Below are 22,215 nucleotides of genomic sequence, written 5' to 3' on the forward strand. Positions count from 1 at the left end.
GCGGGTGCGAGTAAAAGCATGCGAGTGTGAGCCGATAATGTTAGCGCGATCTCGCGTGCTCGAGCGAGGAAGGCTGGGTGGAAGTGCGCCGTCTTCCATAACATGCAAAGCGCCAGACTGCGGGAGGGGGGGGGGGGCGTTCTATTCCGGTGGCGGCTGCCAATTTGAAAAAAGAAATGATGTAATAATAATAATAATAATAATAATAATAATAATAATAATAATAATAATAATAATAATAATAATAATAATAATAATAATAATAATAATAATAAGAATACTAATAATAATAATAATAATAATAATAACGTAATTTGGCAAAATATTAAACATAGTATAACACCCTAGGTGACGGCTTGGTTCTGTCGAGCTGCGTGGCACTTGAATAATTCATTGTGTTGGTATAAGACACGTGGAACACCCTCGAAAGCTCATACGCCGTGTCTGTATTCTTTTTTTATTTGACAGTAAAACAACCACTATGTATATAAAAAAGTTACGAAATCGTTTAAAAAGTACAATAACAAACGAAACGCAGTCCTAGCGTTCTTCTTGGAAATGGTAAATACAGAAACAAAAGCTATTCGTTCCCTTGTGTCTGACAAAATGCGGTAGCACTGACGTCATTAGTAGCAAAGACTGATCGGTGTCATTATGAGAAATATTTTAGGTGTAGCAGTCAGCTTTGTTAAACATCTCTCCGACAATATAAAAGCCCGCACCAAGCTCACGATCTCCACTGCACTCACCACTTTCTCCTCACGTGCTACGTACTTGATCCTAAAGGTAAGCCGTGCCTTAACTTTCATAGCCAGCACTAATCGCGCGTTTGGATTGCCAGCAAGAGAGGTTGTTTTTAAAGAATTCTGTTGCAATTTTTGTGAAGAGCGTTACATCAATGCTCGCTAGATATGATGACAATACTATCTCCTGCATTTTATTTAAAGCTTTTTGTTCCTGCTTTTCCTGCATGTTTTAAGTGTATATGCTATGTCAAAGAAAGACAATTACGCCAAAGAAAGCGCAGGTGAAAATAAATGTGATTCGTATTTTAAATGTGGAAATAATAAGGCAAAGGGAAATAAAAGCGGACCATAAGATCTTGCCGGAAGTCGGCACCGAACCCACATCTTTCCCATTACTCGTCCGGCGTTTCAGCAGTTAGGCCACCATGACAGGCATCGTATGAGCAGCCTTTCTGGCTGTATTTCTAGAAGATTAGGTTTGGGAGTGTTAGTCTATGCCACTTTTGACCAAAGCCGGGAACATGAAATGTAATTATACCAGCAGAACTGAGGTTTTTTAGCGCACGAAAAGGGACGCGAGACAGTGGCAAGACGCGGACACAGCGCTAACTTCCAACAATTATTTTATTCCACGAAGCGGTACACATACATATAGGTAACACACACTACCGTACGCATGCGCATATGTACTGATTTCTAATCAAATGAGACAGCAACGAGGCATGTCTAATGGAAAGTTAAGATGATATCGAAGATGGAATAACGGCTATGCATAGCCCAAAAAACTTTTTGTAATGGCAAGAATAAAATGTCATCTCCATCAGGCCACCCTCTGTGTCTTGTTTAAAAAATGTAATTCTTTTTTTGAAAGATCAATTGAAGGCGGGCGCTGACACAAGCGCTCCCCAAACTAGCGATCTACGCCGCTTCAATAATCTCATGTGTTGTTTGCGTTGAGCTTCTTCCTACCATCGTGCACCGTGCCCCCCTCCTCCAGTTCGCTCATTATTTGCGTGTTCACGCAACCTATCATTTACGCACCTTCCGGTTTTGCCGATGTATATTTTGCCGCACGACAGGGGCAGTTCATACATGATGTTGTTCTCAAAAAGAACGTAGCATTCCTTGTGATTTGTCCGGCAACTGGGCTTCTCAGAACCACAGTAGCTGGCCTTGCACAAGTTGGACAGCTTGATTGGCGCTGAAAAAATGACGCGATGAAAAGATGACGAAAAGTGGGGCATCTGGCTTTTCACTACAGAAAGCATGGGTGCAGTCCCATTTATAAACAGTGCACGGTGATAGGAAGAAGCCCAACGCAAACAACACGTGAGAGTGTACAAGCGGCGTAGATCGCTAGTTTTTGGAGGGCTTGTGTTAAGTGCCTTCAATCGATGTTTCAAGAAAAGAATCCGATTTTTTAAACGTGACACAGAGGGTGGCCTGATGGAGATGACGTTTTAATCTTGCATTTACAAATAATTTATTGGGCTATGCATGGCCGTTTTTTTATCTTCGATATCATCTTAACTTTCCATTACACATGTCTCGTTGTTCTCATTTGATTAGAAATCAGTACATATGCGCATGCGTATGAGGGTATATGTTACCTATATATGTATATGTACCGCTTGGTGGAATAAAACAATTGTTGGAAGTTAGCGCTTTGTCCGCTTCTTGCAACTGTCTCGCGTCCCTTTTCGCGCGCTAAAATACCTCTGTTATGGAATACGAACACGCCCTAACTTACGCTCTATACCAGCAGGTATCACGTAGCAAGTGTCGCCTGCTTTTCTCCCCATGCCTTTTCTCGCGTCCTCGCCTGTCTATAATGCTTCTGGATTACAAGAAAAAAAAACGAGCCCTTGGTACTCCATAAAAATTGCTATTTCTTTACAACACATGTCACACCAAAATAATAGGCGATGCCTGCTTACGCCAGTTTCATTTACTAGACAAGTGGCGACCCAATGAACTGGGGAGCAAGAGGTTCCCAAACGTGCCACAAGGTGCTGTGGAGTTGAGGGAGTAATCTTGTTGCCCGGCAAACCAGCTCGACCAACCCGCCCCTATAAGAAGCATTTGTTATAATATGCATTTTTAGCAGAAGCCAATTACACGTCTTTTTATTTATTTCGAGCACAGACTCTATTTCTGCGAATGTTGTTAATTGAATGCGCGGCATTCATTTATTCTAACTTTCGAGGTAAAGTCGACCTCTGCTCACTATGCTGTAAGTTACAAAGAAGGAAGAACCGTTTCAGAATGTATTTGGTATCAACTATTGGTCAAAATGATTTAGTTCTTGCGACACGAAAGAAAATTAGCCGCCGTGGTGGTGAAGCAGAGGTGAATGGTCGAAACACATTGATGTCACCTTTAATAATGCCCATAAAAGACTGGGTTACTTACATCGTATTGCTCCTCAAGAAACTAAACTTCTTACATATCAAACCGTCATTCGCCCCATCGTCGAGTATGGCTGCGTTGTATAGAATCCATATAAACACTGTGACCTCAAAGACTAGAATAAGTGCAAAAGAAGGCAGTGCGTTTTGTTTGTAGAAAATATGACAAGGAATTTCGCCGTCTAACTCACTTCTCCTACTTGGTCTCGCTGATCTTGCACAGCGTCGCGAACTTGAATGCCTGAAATTCCTTCACATGTTGATCAATTCTCCTCGCTTCTCCTCCCTAGTGAACTATTTGACCTTTTCCAAACACTCATGCATGAGGAGTCACCATGCTCTAAATATATCAACCTTTTTTATACGCACTTATTCCGTTAAACACAGTTTTTTTCCGTGAACAACTTAAGTTTGGAATTCATTACCGGGTAACATCCGTTCAGTACCACTGAAGCTATTCGCGCAAGCTTGTTTATAAATACTCGTGTATTTATTGTCCATCTCACTCATGCAATAGCCACATGGAGGCTGCAGTATGTATAAATAAATAAATAAATAAATAAATAAAAAAATAAATAAATAAAAGTAGGATTAGCCTTGCGCTGTTAACCGGAGGGCACGGAATGAAGTCGCAACTGTGGCAGTCGCATTTTGTTGTGTGCGACACGCAAAAACTCCAGTGAACTGTGTCTTATGTGTACGGTAAAGTGCATCACGCGGCTTAACATCAAATCTGAGCAGAAAGAAACCGCTGCGTGAGCGGTGTTCTGTCTGCAGTGGCTGCTTTCATTGGTACCCACGCGTCACCCATGTGCTACGCTTCGTGATATTCCTATTAACGAGGCAGTAACGCAAAACATTGCTCCATGAGACATGCCGTGCCGCATGAGACAGATTGTCCCCACGAGCCAGTATATTGCAAAATGAAAACACGCATAGAGTTGTGCCGTAATTTGACACTAGGGAGCATCGCAATCGTCGGTGCATAGTATTGACCTTATGTTGCTCATACAGCATCAATATCTTGCGTATGTCATAATCACAATGTGATATCCCTTTATAGCTGACTCTATCGTAATGATCGAAGATGGTGCTTGAGCCTTTGCTCACTCGTTCTTTCAGTAAGCGCAATGGAACGGTGCTGATGCGGTCACCGTAGTTTCAGCACCTACCACGGATCAGCTTGATGTGCGCTATGCTATTGGGGGAAGTTTTTGTCATTTGTTGTATCGTGCGCCAGCAATAATTTCAATGTCACTGTAAGCGTTATGTGTCAAATTATTATTGGGGCATTATCCCCAGTCAATGCCCATCGGCACAATTTTGCCACGGTGCTCCCAAATGAAGAGCACAATTCTCTTACTACCACAAGTACGAAAATGAAACAGCCTCAGTGGGCAGCAGACACTGACAGCACCGAGCAGCTGCACTCTCATGTACTTTTTTCTAATGAACTTGTAACCACACTCATACAACCGAACAAGTGCTTGCGAAAGCAATTTTAAAAATTGGTGTTCACTTCAGTGCCACCAAGCACGTCTCAGCAACTGATGGTATTTCGTGCCGCGGCAAGCGCTGAAATTCATCATGTATAGGGATTAGAGTAAATGATTACAGAGAAAATTGAAATTTTGTGGTATGTCATTTGCACGGTTAGGAACTATCATAAAGATGTGCTCCTCCGCAGCCAAATGTACGAGATGGAGTGCGACAGCCGCGTTTTATTTTTGCGGGAACATTCGGCTAGAAAAATGCATGCATTATGTGGGTAACAAACCAATGCGAATGCTCTGAGGCCAGCATCGAAGGAAGCTAAAGAGCGGTGTCGTAAAAAGGGGAAGCCACAGTATCTACCGATATTCTGCTGCACTACCCGGTTGATGGCATGGCACTTTTGCGCACTTTCCAATATTTGTCTGGGTTACCTTAAATTACAAAAAAATTTATATTTTACAGCGCAAAGGCGTTATGAATGAGGAGTCAGGGCATCCCGGTTAGATCAATCTTTATTGTAGCATGTTAACTCTCAGGAATGCCGACATATTCGGCTGATCAAATGTATATGGTAGACAGTGGTATCTGTACTGTTACCGAGCACGATAAATGAGTCGTGTTGGGCGAAGTTATAGTTTTTCTAGAGGAAAGAAACGAGCAGAGAAAATGTCTTCATTCTGAGAAGAACCAAGTCTGTCCAGCTCTCGCCAGGAAATAAAAGCACAGGAAGTTTAGTAGCCAAGGCCGCTGCAAATCGACTTTCTGATTGCCTGCCATAGAGACATGCACGGATTGCTAGAGATTCGACGAACACAGTAACTAAATCAGTGGTATGCTCACCTTACACCCACCTTTGGCGCTGGAAGGTCACCACGTTACTGATTGATTTGACACTATCGTTTGCTACTCGATCCTGAAGGTTGCGATGCCTTTCAGAAAAGTCGCACCTTGTTCTGGAACGTAAATTCATACCAGCCAAAGGCGGTACATAACTACTGGGTCTAGTCAGATCCTGATTGCGTTTTTACGTTATTGGCGGGCTGCTTTGTGCTTACTGATTATTCTCAGAATTCATCCTGGGTGTCAACATTCAGCACGACTGGGCTGCTGTTGAAGACCTCCAAGAGCGCGCTCTCACCTATGCGAAAGATAGATTGGAAGTGTTAAGAGCTCTGAGACGATAAAATAGTTCAATAGTGCGATTTATCATTCTCGCTTACTCGAGGTGTTTATACTGCTTGCAGTCTGGTCAGAATACGCAGTGGAAGTTCTGAGTATGTTATATCGAATTTAACCAGAAAATAGAGGCCCAATTTCGTCGTATTGCTTTCGATAGAACCCACTCCGTTGCGGACCTTGGCACTGGCGCAATATTCGTAGCAGAGAACAACGAATACGCGTCACTGGGCCATTTATTTTGACATCACAATGCTGGAGTATTTCACCACATCGTGGCAGCCTAATTAAGATACACCCGCATCAACAACTTGAGGATAACTTCATATAAACTTTCCGAAGACGTTTGTTGTGTGCCTCAGAAGCTGATTAACGTCATAAAAAAGCATTCGTTTATACACTACCACGTACATATAAATAATTATCACGAATGCTATGAGCGACGTATTTTGTCATATATAGGCTTGGGGAGCGCATGTTGTGAGGTTGAGGTTTACGTACCGGATTACTAGAAAACTGCCTTTGTCCCCTTAGATGAATTATACTAACGCATAGCACTCCTTCTTTGTTTGTGTTTTCAACAGGCTTCCACAAAAAAATGTGCAGATTCCTATCACTGCACTGAAGTGGCTCAATCGCCTAGTCTATCTATCTAGAGGATGTCGTGGTACTCTTGGTGTGTTGACAACACATTTATCGTCTACACACGGCGCTTGAAACGCTCAGCTCATCTAGCCCCTTGCTCAATACAGTAATGTTTCACTTTGGTAGCTAAATGTTACAATTTCGCGGGTTTATCGTGCGGGCGGACGGCTTTCGGGATAACCCCGAAAATTAGGTTCAGCGATCGCTGCTTTTTCTATTCCTCGTGCCAAGAAAGCAATACAAAGCTTGCTCGGCCTGTGTGCATGCGGTCGCTGCTTCATTTCTCATTGATCCCCAATCGCCGAATCACTGCCAAAAAGTGATGCGCTTTTGAGCTGCACTGACGCGCACGAGGCAGCTCTCACCGAGTTAGCGGCAGCACTTGCATAAGTTACCCGCCCTTGCTCAACTCGATCAGGACGCTCACACCGAGCTACATATCCGGGCAGGTATCATTGCTGGCACCGTCCATGTCTTACAGCACCAGGACGTTGAATGTTTTGTTGCTCACACAAGCAATCGTCTTCGCGCTAAAGCTAATTTCGTCATCATTTTGTCATCATTTGGCCTGGTGGGCACGGCGGACCAGGAACTGCCACGACATTGACGGGAGCCTTGTTCTTCGTTGTGCAGGGCTTTCTTGCAGTCGCCGTGGTATCAACTTCTGTTCATGAACGTCTCGGCGAACATCCTTTCTGCGATGTGCGCATATGCACCACCGGCGGTGATATCGTGCCTCAAATCTCATCGTCATGTCCAGACGCAACCCTGCTCCTAGCGGCCCCTCTTCAGCACAGCGCTGTGGCGTCATCGGTGGTCACCCGTATAAAAGAAGCGCCGCAGGAATTTTACTTCTGTGGGCACGGCGGACCAGGAACTGCCATGACATTGACGGGAGCCTTGTTCTTCGTTGTGCAGGGCTTTCTTGGATTCGCCGTGGTATCAACTTCTGTTCATGAACGTCTCGGCGAACATCCTTTCTGCGATGTGGGCATATGCACCACCACCGGCGGTGATATCGCGCCTCAAATCTCATCGTCATCTCTAGACACAACCCTGCTCCTAGCGGCCCCTCTTGAGCGCAGCGTTGTGACGTCATCGGTGGTCACCCGCATAAAAGAAGCGCCGCAGGAATTTTCCTTCTGTGGACACGGCGGACCAGGAAATGCCATGACATTGACGGGAGCTTTGTTCTTCGTTGTGCAGGTTGGTTCCGATACAAGCTCCTTGCGTAGCGATTATCGTAGTGTTATGGTCTTGCAGTGCCCACGGCGATGCATTGTTATGGCTTATGAGTGTCTCGTTGTGTATAAATTGCTACTTTGCAGAGATTTTGAAGTAAATCCCGGCCCTACACAGACCGAGATGCTTAAGCAGTTATTAGAGGGGCAGGATACTCTTCGTAACGGTATACAAGAACTGAAAACGCATTTCTTGAAAACTGAGAAACTGGTTTTCGAACTTTACAGCACGCTTAACAAAATGCAGATGCAAATCATGCAAACAATTGATGCTCCAGTAACAAACACCCATAGTTTAAAGTCTATTGAGCACTTCATCAGCTTCCAGGCTAAAAAGCTTACAGATCTTGAGGATCGAAGCCGACGATCAAATCTGATAATTCATGGGATACCTGAAATTCCAAATGAGACAGAAAATGCACTCAAAGATAAAGTTGTTAAGGGTGTATTTAAAGAATAAGTGAATGTACAGTGTGATTCTGTCGGTCGGATTAACAGATTAGGAAAGCAAGGTGACAAGCGACCGGTAATTCTGTATCTTCAGAATTTTAATGAAAAGAAAGAAATACTGAAAATGCAAAAAACTGAAGGGAACGAGTATTTTCATCCCGAGCGACTACTCGCAATCTACCTTAAAGAAGCGCAAGCTTCTCTGGGTAAACTTCAAGGAAAGAAGGTGTCACTTATACACGACAAGCTCAAAGTAGACAGGCATGTTTTCTTTTGGGACGAATCGCAGAACAAACGGGTACAGGTTGCAGATAGTCGCTCTCGGCAAACGCAGTCGTGAAACAATGAACCCTCAAGGAATAAGCAAGTGCGATTATTAAATAATAATGCTAGAGTATTGTAAAGAAAGCAGATTGCTTAGAAATACTGTTACTTCAACACGACCCTCACGTTACTGTTATTACCGAAACATGGCTTCGCGAAGACATAAACGACCAAGACATCTTTCCTCCCTGCTATAGTGTTTATCGCGTGGATAGCTCTTCTATGGGAGGAGGTGTGGCGGTCCTAATTAAATATCCGATAGAGGCTGTCGTTCTGGACATAATACCTACGTTGGAATGTATATGCATAAATGTATCTCTTGGGAGTTACACCCTCGTTATACTCGCAATCTACAGACCTCCTGACTCCCCTCCTGAATTTTTGCATGAATTATGGTCTCGTATGAATAACTATTTACACAGTAAGATTATCCTATTAGGCGATTTTTATTTGCCCGGTGTAGACTGGATGCGCCTTCAGCCTGGGCCACATCACAGTCAGAATATTAATGTATTCTTTGATATCATGTTAACACATGATCTCAGACAAGTTGTTCTTGAACCAACACGTGTGCAAGGTTCTTCATCTTCAGTTTTGGACCTTGTTTTCTTAGCTCGGAAATTCGATGAATTCACTGTGGTGATCGAGCAGGGGCTACCGGACCACTGTCTTGTTTGTGTTGGCTTACAGCTTGTTTCCTGTGCTAAAACTAAAAAAAATCATCTGTCCATTTTGTCAAAGATTATTCTCGCGCGAACGACGCGATTTTGACGAAAATAATGTTAACTTACTTTGGACTCGCTTTAAGGACATGTGTCATTTTTGCCTTGATAAATTCATACCAAATAAGAAAAAACAAGTTCACAAGCAAACACCATGGATCAATCGCAACATCATTCACACGAAACGTAAAATTAAGAGATTAAAGAAGGCCCGTACGCAGCCAAACTTGATATCTGAACTACAAGACAAGCTTGCACTTGCCGTGCGTAAATGAAATGATTATTATTTTAACTCATCTCTGCCTAAGTTTATTACAAACGATCCAAGTAAATTTTAGAATTACATTGCCGAGAAGAAGAAACCAATATCCCAAATGACAATAAATGGACAGATGGTTACGGAGAACGTTGAACTTGCTCATCACTTTAATGTGTTTTTTTCAGTGTCTTCTCAACTCCCAGCAATTGTTCACGTAACTGCCCAGCGTACCAACCTTTTGATGTGAATTTTATATCGTATGCTGGTGTACTGTCTATGGTGCTGAACCTAAAACCGAAATGTTCAAGTGGGCCTGATAATATCCCTAATTTGTTCCTCCGTAGATATGCTTTAACCTTATCAAAGTTTTTTGTTATAATATCCCGTGCTTCATTATTGTCGTCTGAGTTACCGAATGACTGGAGAACAGCCCGAATAGCACCAATTCACAAAAATGGAGATCGTCTATTTGTAGATAATTACCGTCCTATTTGTTTAACGTCATCACGCTGCAAACTCATCGAACATATCATAGCAAAAAGCATAACCGCATATCTAGAAAAGCATTCAATTTTAACTAATTTCCAGCACGGGTTCAGAAGAGGGTATTCGACTGTCACACAGCTGGTAACTGTAGTTCATTCGTTTGCATCAGCCCTTGACAAGAACGGACAAACAGACATAATTTTCCTTGACTTCCGTAAGGCGTTCGATACGGTCCCTCATGATAAATTAATCCTAAAGCTTGAAAATGCAGGAATCCCTCAAATGTTTATCTCTTGGATTTCTGCTTATTTGCCTAACCGGAAACAATTCTTTGAGATAAATGGTGAAAAGCGGGCTGCCTTCCGGTCACATCGGGTGTTCCCCAGGGCAGTGTGCTCGGTCCTCTTCCTTTTGTTCTATATATTAATGATATTGTTAGCACGGTTGAAGGTGGTGTACAGATTCGATTATTTGGCGATGACTGTGTGCTCTTTAAAGATATTGTTTCTCTCCATGATCAAACCAGTGTATGTTGTAGTTTAAATAATATTCTTGCATGGTGCAGGTGCTGGGGAATGACACTAAACACAGGTAAAAGCGTACTACTGCGAATAACACATAAGAAATCACCCCTGCTTTATACATATAAGTTAGGTCCATCACCTCTTCGTGAAGTCACTAGCTATAGATACCTAGGAGTGACCCTTAACAATTCACTATCATGGAATGATCACATAACACTTGCGCTTCAGCCTTCGTAAAACTGTGCCTGCGGAAACACAAACTTAAGAAAGCCCCACCTAACGGTAAAATGCTATGCTACATCTCCCTAATTAGACCTAAGCTCGAATATGCTTGCATAGTTTGGGATCCATACGCAAAAACTAATATCAATAGTCTTGCGAGAATTCAGAGAAAAGCGGTCAGATTTATATTTAACAAGTTTTCCAGATGTGATTCTCCAACCGAACGTATGAAAATTAACAACCTTGAACCACTCGAACTTAGAAGAAAAAAACAGAGACTTGCATTCCTTAAACTACTTCACACTAACAATTTATCTCTTGACCCATCTGAATATTTGTCGCAGTTATCGACCAGAACTACACGCCACCGCAGACATGACGCATTAACCCCTTACTTTGCAAGAACAAACACATATAAGTTTCTTTTTTTTCCTCGAACTGTAACCGAATGGAATTGTATAAATTGAATCTACTTCCTAATCTTGTTTTTTTCTTGTTTTGTTTGTTTTGTCAATCTGATTTTCTTTGTATGTACCATATGTCGCCCTCCCTGCTTGGACCACGTGTCAGCAGTGTTCAATAAATAAATAAATAAGTACGACAACTTTCAGAAAAAGCATCTTCTGGTTAGCTTCTCCCCCGGCACGCCGTCAATTTAGCGAGAGAACATAATTTGTGGCTCCAATTGGCTATACTAATAGCTGTACGCCCATGCACATGCACACATACATACTCACCTAATAGTCAATCAGAAAAGTTAAATGAATTAACAGCCCATGTCTTCACGCATTTCGTCTGGCTGGCAATCTGTGCTCTTGCTGACCTGATGCCACATCATTCGAGAGAGTATGTATAATCAAACGAGTATCCTTATGTAGAGTGTTAACAATGTTTTTGTTGAGCATAGTTACACGTAATGTTCACGAATCTATACATACTTGACTTTCTTTTTTGGTATGACGCTGCACAATGCACAAAATGCGTGACTGGCTTCTCAACAGGTGCTCAACCCATCGAGATGTGCTTCTTTACACTGAAGACCTCAGCTTTGGTGATTGTGCTAATCATGGAGGTCGCACTTGTTGCACCTAATCCTGAGGACTGCATCGCAAGGAATGACGAAGGACGTAAGTGGCAATGAAAGAGAAAAAAAGTGTGGTTTACACTAATGCAGCACGAATCTACAAAGAAACATATTAATGTTTTTGTGAAACAAAGCTTCGCAGGTCAAGAAAAATTTTTCCTCTTTCTTGAAACAATTTCTATTCAGCACCGAAGCTTTGTTTCTGAGACACCCGTGTAGGTTAAATTTGCAGCTAATTGCTTGAGCCGGGTGGATTAAAATTTGTTTCCCTTCCAGGAAATTTTCTCTCACTTTCGAGGTTCCATGGAGCTTATTTGACAGAAAAGCTGGAAGTGTAAACAGTAATACTAGGAGATTTCGTGTAAACATTGGTAAATAGAACTTGCAAATTTATGTTCTAAAGGCGCAAACTCGAAAACACTGGGAAAAGGCTGCTAAAAGATGCCAGCTTCAGATACCCTGTAAACACGAAATATTTTCTTCTGCAAGTGAAAAAAATAACATGGAGAGTAAAGATAGCCATCTGAATTAAGTAGCTTTGCAGAGTATATGGTAGCAACGTCGTACCACAAGCTGGTTTGCTCATATCAGCCAATTAAAGCGTTGTTAAGCTGGTGTCGCTCTTATGGTGGACAGTGTACAGTGTAAATTAGCATCCGTGTATTGTGGGACGAATTGAAATGAAGTAAACACAATAATATACTAAAATTCTATTGTTTAAATTTAATGCAGAAGACATCTATTGATTCGATTTAATTCAGAATGCATCTGTTCGTGAAATAAATTTGTAAATAAACACACCAGTATGAACCGATTTGGCAAACAATTGAGTGAAGCCCTTCATAAGAAAGCATTCTGATATGCGCAATTCACGTGTTCACTTCTGTACCCTGCAGCGTAAAGTGCATTCACGACTGGTACCACAATGTGATTATTTTACATTACCACTCGTACACTGCTGCTCCCTGTTTACAATAGAGTTTTTAGGTTGAATAGAAGGGACGTTTTAGAAAAGACATTCTGTCATTAGGTGCGCTTAAAAACTCGCCTTGAAATGTGCATGGCTTAGAAATATTGGCTACTGCTACTGTTAGAACGAATGAAAGAAACTTTATAAATTGATTATGAAATAGCGGGTTCAATGGCTTAAATGAACCATAACATGACTATTTATTGCTTACAGTTTTTTTAATACATGCAAAGATGTAAAATTCATGTTCTGTACGGACAGTGAAGCACGTTTCTCATGAAATTTTTGAAGTCCACGGGTGCTACAACGTAAAGCTATTCAAAACCTTTCTACTCCCATTCAGCAATCAGCCATCCACGGTTGGATCAAACATTTTCGGGCCAACGCCCAGGGCTGGAAATGAACTTTGAAATTGTAGCATGATAACCTGCAATATGCTCGGGCAACAAGTATTTGAGATGCAGATGCAAGATACTACTGCAATTGTTGTATCCGACACGATATTATTCATTGGTATTTTAAGATACTAGGACACGATCGCAAACTTCTTATTATAGATCTAAATAATGTAGCAGCTAACTCGGACGCACGAGAATGTTTGCTTGGAAATTTCTTAACTCCGATAAGCCTTTTTTCATTTGAATGAAATCTCTGTTAAAGTATCGCAATTTTTGTCTTTTTTGCACAAAGTATAAACATTTTCGCTCCGAAATAATTTAATGGAGTTGCTTTTGCTGATTAACATGAAAGCTCTTTATACGCTACGGTGTGATCTGTTTTTGCTTATCTGTTTTGTAATCGATGGGAGTTACTGCTCTGCTTGCCGACGGGCGAGCCCTAACTACAAGCACGTCAATAAGAATCCTCTTCACGATGATGCAGATACCACTGTGCAGTTTTCCCTTGTCCGTTAACGTATTACGCTTGACGCAATGCTAGTTCACAGGACAGGTGTACAGCAGCAGCAACGCTGGTAGCTACATTTTTTTTGTGACGCATCGTGTATACAGAAAGCATATAAAGCTGCAATGACTTTTTGTACTCACGTGCTGGCGTAAACGGTTCGTTAGCGATATATTCACTTCCGTGCAATCCTTTTTCGATTTTTCGTCCACGAGAAAACTTGTACAGCTCAAAAACGTTTGCTGTGATATAGTGGAAAAAAACAGGTTTTGGTGCTTGCAAGCGCTAATAACGTACACGGAGTGGCGCCATATGCACATCTACCCCGCAAGCAGCGACATAAACGGTTTGGTTCACAACAGCTAAAATGACATGCACGAGATCCTTCAAATAGAAGATGTCTGAGAGCCACTGGATGCGAGACAACCCCTTGCTTGAATTCTTCAGACTTTTTAACAAAGTACCAAGCAAGGTAAACTTTGATAATGACACTATGGCAGCTATTACTTACGCAGTCGCCATGTGTCGGAAGCGCTTCGCTTGCATAGTATCAGGGGTAACGCGGCGCGCTCCTCATATGTTTGGCTGTCGGCGCTCATAAAAATACCATGCGCGAGCCCGCCTTGACACTTCTGTGAGTACTCTCGAAACCACAGAAGATTTTTACTGTGAAAATAATAATCATGGGCAAAGAGGAAGCACAGTATGGTTTACAGGTGCCACCTCATTACTGAATACACCCAGTGAACGCCCACTACGCGTTGTCGCCGCGATGGATTTGCCCGAAGCGGTTTCTTGCGTGAAAGGAGGGTAGTAATTGAGACCGAAGTATCTGAAATATGTTATTATAGTGGGCTGCCTCTACAACCAAATAAAGCATAACAGAATGCAGCCTCAACGCAGTGAACACGTGTTCGCAGTGACCGACTGGCCGCCGGCACGCATGTCCGCGAACAATGCCTCGCCTTCGCTGCCGGTGCGCTTTCGCACCGTGCTGTGAGCTTTAGGCGGTCGCATATGAATGTTTGACAGTACACAAGCTAACATCGTTCCGTGGACGCTGTCCAAGCTATTGAAAAACAAATTCGTTCTAACTAGGGACTTCGATGCCTACGGCGACTTGTGATGTGCCGTCGCGAAGATTCAATCATTTTTTTTTGCTTTCCTATAAACACTTGTACTTTTCAATATCATTATTTCACAAGCTGCTTCGCACTAAATGCTCATCGGTCTTCTCAGCAGCTAAATTTCCGCTGCTTCTCTTTCGCAATCCGATACATTAATCATTTGGTGCTGACGCAAACATTCCTTTAAAGGGCTTCTTACCATTACCTTTCCTTTCGACGGAACTTTCTAGCATCAGCAAGTTCATAGATGACAGCTTGATGACATTAGCCGGCTAGCGGGCGAGGGTGAGAGTCTAAGTGGCCGCTTTGTGCAACAGCACCGCAGCCACGATGCTGTTGCACAAATCTTCCTGGCGGAAGTGCTTGCTGCGTACGTGAGGTGCAGTCGACGGCTGTATGCCGGTTCTAAGTTTGGCGATCCAAACTTGACGCAGCTTCTTGCCCTGCGGGCACGTGTGGAGGGTGACACCGGGCTCCGTTGCGTACGCCCTGCACTGCAGCACCTAGCAGCATAGCCTACCATGTTGGACTTCTTCAAAGGCAGCCACTACCTGTTATATGGATTTCAAGCGTTGCCAAGCACACACCCGAAGTGGGTTAAACCTCCCCACTTAATCAGAACGGCCGCACAAGTGGTACTTTAAACTTCCCTTTTCAGCTCGCTTCGGCGCTTCTGATGCAGCCGACCGCTGTGTTGACGTGATTCCTCATACCACGTCACGCTGACGGCGGTGCCACCTTTCCAGTGGTGGACCTCACCCCCAATAGCGGCATCAGAATTTGTGCGAATGACACCGCATGCATTTAAATACGTAGAACAGTACGGCGACTACGAGCTAGTCTAATGGCACCATGGAGGAAGGAAAAACATAGGAGGGAGCATTACGTCACGCAGCTAGCCTTAGCAAGCGAACGCTCCGTGAACCCACACTGGTGGCCCAACACGTGACCTCTTGCGTCGAGATCACGGAGGAAGAATCTAGATTTGCTGAAATGTTTGCTTCCGGGTAGGTATGCCAGTAGCTTTTATTCGGTGCGCGCTTGTTCAGATTCTCAGCCGTGGCTCTGCCTGCAGAGCGGGAACCAACCGCGAACTTTGGCATGCGATTATGTGGTGGGCCACCAATTTGGCTTAAATCGTGTCGTGGTATGCTCCCTTCTATCATTTTCCTACCTCCATGCATGGCAACCATAGAGTTTCTTACGTTAATTACTGGAGAGAACAATGGCGCCGAGGCTGTTCAGCCATCTTGGGAATGATTGCAAGTACATATAATTGTCGAATTTTCGTGCTTGCGGCTTAAGTCATTTTTGCGGCTTCGTTTATTATGCTTCAGATGCCTTCATTGTCCTACATTTTAGAGCTATCAATACTTCTTAAAGTGCCGAAGACCTGCCAACACATACACCGAATACTAATTGCCGCAGTTCAGCCTGTCTAGGTGGCCAACCAAAACGCATCAAGTGTCTCGATGCGTTGATTTGCCAGCGAGAAATTCATAAGGGCGTTCTTTAACTCATTTCGGTGCATGTGCCCCAGGCATAATGGTTTAAATATCACGCCTCTGTGCTAGAAGTGTTGTATTCGAATCCAGGAGACGGGCAGTTTTAATAGTATTTATTTATTTATTTATGTTATTACACAGTAGATCTTTGAAAACTACGAGCTTACGGGGTCACGAAGCTTTTCGAAATCAGATTGGCAAAGCTTAGGCAAATCACATGTACCTCTCATAATTCCCATGCCTGCTGAAATGCGGCAATGAGAGCTCCCTAGACACTAGCGCCAGAGTTCTTTCTAGTAATTATTGTATGAAACGTAATGACAGAACGGGCGCAAATAAAATGAAAACCAAATAAAGAAAGGAAAAGGTCGGCAGCCCGCACAATTTCGCGTGCTAGTTTTTTCCGAGTCACCACGACCGCCGCCACGTGACTATGATCTACCAATAGGGACGCGCAGACCTTATCTTCTTCCCTCGCCGGACGGTTCTGGTGGAAGGATTAAAAAATATCGCTGCCTTTGTTTCACTCGAGTGGCTTAGTGGCAGCAGTATCAGCTTGAGAAGCGGAATTCAGCTAACGTTTACAGTTTCGCACGGTCATATTGAGATAGAAGATCGGATCTACTGATACGGATAGAGGTCTTGGCAGACGTATCATGATATGGATACAAGAAATCTAAACAGTATGTAAGACAGTATCTAAGATACATGTATCTTTAGTACTGCCAGGCACTGCCACCCCCACTTCGCCTTTCTTTCTCGCGGTGTCACAAAACCGCAAAAACACGCCGCGTCAAAGTGACGTGTACGCGTTAAATATGCATTAATACGCCGACAAAACTGAAATTTTTCTGAATATCCAGAGATTGCCCCGCTCCGAAAGGAATAGAGTATGGCTGCATGCCGAGTGGTCGGGCTCTGGCTACTCATATCTCCCGAGGAGCACCTATTTTCAAGGCAGAAAGCTGGGCTAGTTGGGGAATGTTCATAAGAAGAAAAAAGTGTTGTGTTTCGCGGAATGTGGTCTCCCAGATAAAGTTCAAAGGCTTTTGAGCCGCGGGCTTAAATTTTGTAATGAGGTTAACGAGACGCCACTCGGACTCCTTACCATGGTTAGGCAAGTTGGGCAATGTTCAGAGGCGGAAGAGAAAGCTAGATGTATTTCCGAAGGTGTCGATTGCCTGTCAAGTAGAAAGCCGTGTTCACTTGGGGCAACACTAGCTATGAGCAAAACAATTCATTACCTCGGGAAGAATAATCTCTTTGCTGACTGCTGATAAGGAGCGTAGTTTCGTCATGTTGTCCAAAACGATGTATCATGAAAAGGCTAAGCAGCCTATTGAACATAATTTTGCTCCCATCGAAATATCTGGCAGGAAAGTAAAAGCAGAGGCATTAAATGTGTGTGAACAGATCAATTTGACCGGGCTATACAATTCTGTAAAACCAGCGAATATGCCGGGGCTGAATGTATTTTTTTCTGCAAAAAGCCACAAAGAAGGCATGCCTCTCAGAGCAATTGCATCCGAGAAAGAAGCCTGGCAAGGTCTGGTATCAAAATACCTACAAAAGCATCTTAGCCAACTAGACGTAGAAGATCCTTTTCGAGTGAGTAACTCAAAGGATGTGATTGAATTTTTGGGTGAGCAAGATGGTGCCTCAAGAGCCAATTTTGCTTTTTCAGTCGATATTGAGGAGCTCTTTTATTCCATTCCCCAAAGAGAATTGCCAGACGCAAAAAAATGAGCGGATTGAAAGCTGGGGGGCTGTCCAGTTCCAAAATAGTAACGGGGTTTCCGTAAATGACTTTGTAGGATTAGTTGGGTGCTACCTCTCTTCCATCTGCATTTGTTTTAACAAGTTGTTCGTGCAAAAAGATGGTATTTGCATAGGCTCCTGCATAGCTCCAATACTTAGCGAAATATCTTTAGGCCCATTTGACAAGCGCGTGGCAACGTGCATGAAAGAGAAAAAACGTGTTGTGATGTGTTTTGGATGTTTTAGATACTGTGTTTGTGAATGTTGACAACAAGAGCGACAAACCATAGGTTGTAAAAAGTGTTTTAGAGATTTTCGGTGATTGTTCTGGCAAACAAAGGTTCACGCATGAAGTTCCGATGAACGGGTGTCTCCAATTCCTCGAGCTGTGTTTTTACGTTAGCACAGGGCACATCTGCTGGTCATACCAACCACACACACAAAAAAAGGAAACTTTAGCATATAATTTGGCTCAATCAGAATTGGTTAAGCGGGGCATTGAAAGAAATTGCCTGCGTGGTGCTCTCGAAAAGTCTTTCCACCATAAAATGAAGGTTAGTTTGCAGATGCAAGTGCTCCGGTTGCAGAACGCCGGTTTCCCAAAAGATATCGTGACGGCTGTGGCGGAATGCCTCCTGAAAGAAATCTGGGCAGGTGGACACCCTGGCGAGGCCGCCGAAAAAAGCTGCAAGAAGATGAAGCGTACAGCTATACCGTACGTGCACCAGCTATCGCACTGCCTGAGAAAAGTTGGAGAGAAGTGCGGCCTGGACGTGATTTTCACTGCCCCCAAAAAGCTGGTGCGCATGTGCAAAGCCGTAAACGAAAATAAAAAAACCGGTCTGCGCCATAAAACACGAATGCAAGTTTGTACCCTGCACTGTTGGGGTAGTATACCGCATACCTCTCTCCTGCGGTGGATGATACGCGGGGCAGTCTGGCCGCTGCCTAAATGAACGGCTACGAGAGCACCGAACACTGGTAGATTCATTGACGGTAATGGGGGGGGGGCGGTAATTTGGCCAAGCATTGTAAGCGGTGCGGGTGCGTGCCTGCGTTTGATACCACGTGTGTGATGGGTAGGGGAGGCACAAGGTGGGGGCGCGAGATTTGTGAGGCATATCACTTTGACAGGAAAGGTGATAACTGTGTCAGTACGACATCACTTGCCTTGTCCAAAAAAGAAAAAAAAATGTACTTACAAATTGTTTGCCACATTTTGATTAGATTGTGCTTGTACTGTTTTAACCCTGTGTGCGCTTGCACCACGGAAATGTATATATGTACCTTCTTTCGCAGTGAAACCTCAGTTGATGTTTAGCGCTCGTCCTGTCGTCTTCTGTGTCTGTGTCCCTGTTATATGCGCTAGTCCTTTGATTAATGATAAGCACCTATTTATTTGCGTGCTAATATTTTTTTTCCGTGGCAGTATAACGATATTGAGCCGTTTGGGTACCACATCGCTCTTTAACTCTTCTTTGCTGAGGATCCGTTTTAGCCGCATTTCTAGTCTGCCGTTTCCCGCCATCGAGTTTAATGCCATCGCGACTTACCACCGGACGCTAAGTAAGTGAAAACGAACCAATTGCAGAGGCCAGCAGCACCCTCCTTATCCAGTCAATTATTTTCATCGTGCTTGCTCACCCCCATTGAATATCTTTCCACTTCAGTGTGCTCCTCGCCTCATGTTAGCCAATTAGATAAGAAAAAACGTGCAATGAAGGTAATTCTATTAGCTTTGAGAGCAAACAAAAGGGACCTCCTCTAAACAAGGAGCGCGTTTGTTTGGGCTTCCCAAACAACTCTGCTGCTAACCGCCCGACGCTTTCGTTGGTGGTCACGTAAATTCGACATCAGGAGATCGGAATAAAAGCATATTGGAGTACATTTACCTTAAAGGGCTCCATAATGTCTTGTTGGAATAACTTTTAGAAGAAATTAAAACTGAAGATCGCTCTGAAAAATGAACTCATAGCTGCGGTGAAAGTTTTGAGGACACTGTAACGTTGCTTTTGGTGTATGCAATTACGAAAATTTCTTCATTGCTGCGTAAATAAAACTAAGGATAATGGTTTTAAATAGGTAGGCCTCAAGATATTTGCAAGCGCACATTTTTCTTTATTTTTTGTTTTCGATTACTGATTTACACCGGAGAACTACTGTACCCAGGCAAATTAACTGCACACCACTTTTCGACGTCTAGCGGCTGCGCCCCCCAATATTATTGCTCTTTAAGTCTTACTTTAAGAGGACAATTCTGCGAACTAAAGAGTTAGACTGGAGGCTGAGCGTTCCAACTCTTGCGGGTTCCACACTGGCGCTGCGACTTGGAGATAATGTGCTTACATTTGAAGGGAGGTATATACGCATATAATTTGTACTTGGCTAAAGCAAATTTCCAAGTATTTAAGACAAAAGAGGGTAGTTTATAAATCATAAAATGGACTAAAAACGAAATTTGTAAATAAGAAATGAAATAATAAATTTAAGAAAGGTTTCCATATGAGTGCACAACCAATATTGAAACGATGAGAATTAAGTATCCGGAAAGTTGCCGCAACGATCACACACGATTACTCAAATCAGGATAAGCTGCAAAATTCATTTCATCGCGCACACACTTAGAGGATGACAATGCAGAAAATTGACGTAATACGTAATTTATTGTACACGAGCAACAAGAACCAATAGAAAAAATAAGTTCTGTAACAGGAGCAGCAAAAATTATGTATAATTTAAAAGACTCGCAATAATGAAATTGCCACCAATGTCTCGTAATGTTGCATAGTCTTATAAATGAGGAAAGACCCGTTTCATCGCTGTTTAGTAGTTTATAGCTCTTTTAGGTCGCACTTGAACTTGCACGATATGGCGTACAAACTATTTACCTTTTATCGCATCCTTGTAATCGATGGCAGTGCTAGCAGGCTGGTATTTCTTTTTTTTTTGAGCGCAGGGTGCGGTGCACAAATGTTCTCTGCCAACAAAGAAGTACCATTCCTGATGATAATCTTTGTATGGCAACCTAACGTGGTTGTGTGGTTCCGAGCACGGCATCAATTAAGAACGCTTTCATGTAAAACTTAGAAAGTTTTGCAGTTTATATGTCCGGTTTCTCATTGCCGGTAGACCACCGAACTCTATTTTGAATCGCATGTAGGATAGAAGTATTGTACTATAGGAGCAGAAGTATGACATAATGTTGTGTGAAACCCGAACAAAAATGTTGCAAATTCCGCGAGAAGAATTTGCTATAAAAGTTGCTATCTGAAGAAGCTGCTCTGCTCTTGTTTCGTTCGTAACCAGGTAGTAATATGACCTGTCAGTCATTTATAACCGCTTCCCAGATTCCCCTGCGCGAGAGAGGAAAATCCAAAAAAGAATTCAAGCACTGTTAGAGAAGCTTATGTTACGCTCACTGAAAAATAAATAATTATTTTACATGTGTATGAAATATTTTTATTATCTTGTTAACGTGGCTTGAGCGAGAACAAAACTGTAATCCTGGTTATTTTTTTCCAGGGGGTTGCAAGCTTGGTAACAATAATATTCCGCAGGGTAACTCTGCAAGTCTGGAGAAGCCCTGCGTTCACGTCACGTGCTCACCGGACGGTAGAAACATGACAGTTATCGGGTAAGCAATCTTTGCTCGTTGCGCATACGTAAGCTCTTATGTGAAATAACGTGTAATGCAAGTGATATTTACTTATACGCATTATGCTATGTTCAGCCTACGTTCGTAAAGCGCCGATTTTTCGTAACATGCGTAAGCGGAAGCGCAACAAGCGTATGCGTCTAGTTCAGACTGCAAACGTAAAGGTACCAACGAGCGCAATTCACGCGAAAATCATGGGTGAGAGTGTTAAAGGGTCGGCAACATTTACGACTGTGATATTACGACCGTTGTGACACAGCCAAGGACCGATAAGCTTTCGGTTTTCAACAACCGGCGACGACACTTCCGTCCCCCCGTCTGCAGACAGCTCCCGGCGCGGGAAGTGTCATTCCGCCATTCCGTGCGGACGATTAGGTTGGCTGTGTTCGTGAAAATTTCTGCAGTGCGCCTTGCGAGACTGTTTTCAGTTCATGTGGTTTATCTGCCGAGGAAATCGATGGCCGCAGATGCGTGCTGAGTGGTCTCACCAGGTTTTCAAGGAAGCGTAACTGCTGG

At 43.1% G+C, this 22,215-nt stretch overlaps 1 protein-coding gene across 2 annotated transcripts in view; it reads left to right on the plus strand.

Annotated features, from left to right (window-relative positions):
• Positions 1-680: 680 nt before the first annotated feature.
• Positions 681-22,215, plus strand: part of LOC142590372 (uncharacterized) — a 28,419-nt gene continuing 6,884 nt past the window's right edge. Inside the window, exons 1-3 of one of the 2 annotated variants that reach the window (XM_075702445.1) lie at positions 681-786; positions 11,699-11,824; positions 21,567-21,678. In XM_075702445.1, coding sequence (XP_075558560.1) covers positions 11,716-11,824; positions 21,567-21,678 — 221 coding nt within the window. In that variant the 5' untranslated portion in view covers positions 681-786; positions 11,699-11,715. Of the gene's footprint in view, positions 787-10,519; positions 10,543-11,698; positions 11,825-21,566; positions 21,679-22,215 lie in introns of those variants that run through there. The other variant, XM_075702444.1, reaches the window with a different exon arrangement.

The sequence above is a fragment of the Dermacentor variabilis genome, chromosome 8, assembly GCF_050947875.1.
Source record: "Dermacentor variabilis isolate Ectoservices chromosome 8, ASM5094787v1, whole genome shotgun sequence".
NCBI classification, from domain to species: Eukaryota; Metazoa; Arthropoda; class Arachnida; order Ixodida; family Ixodidae; genus Dermacentor; species Dermacentor variabilis.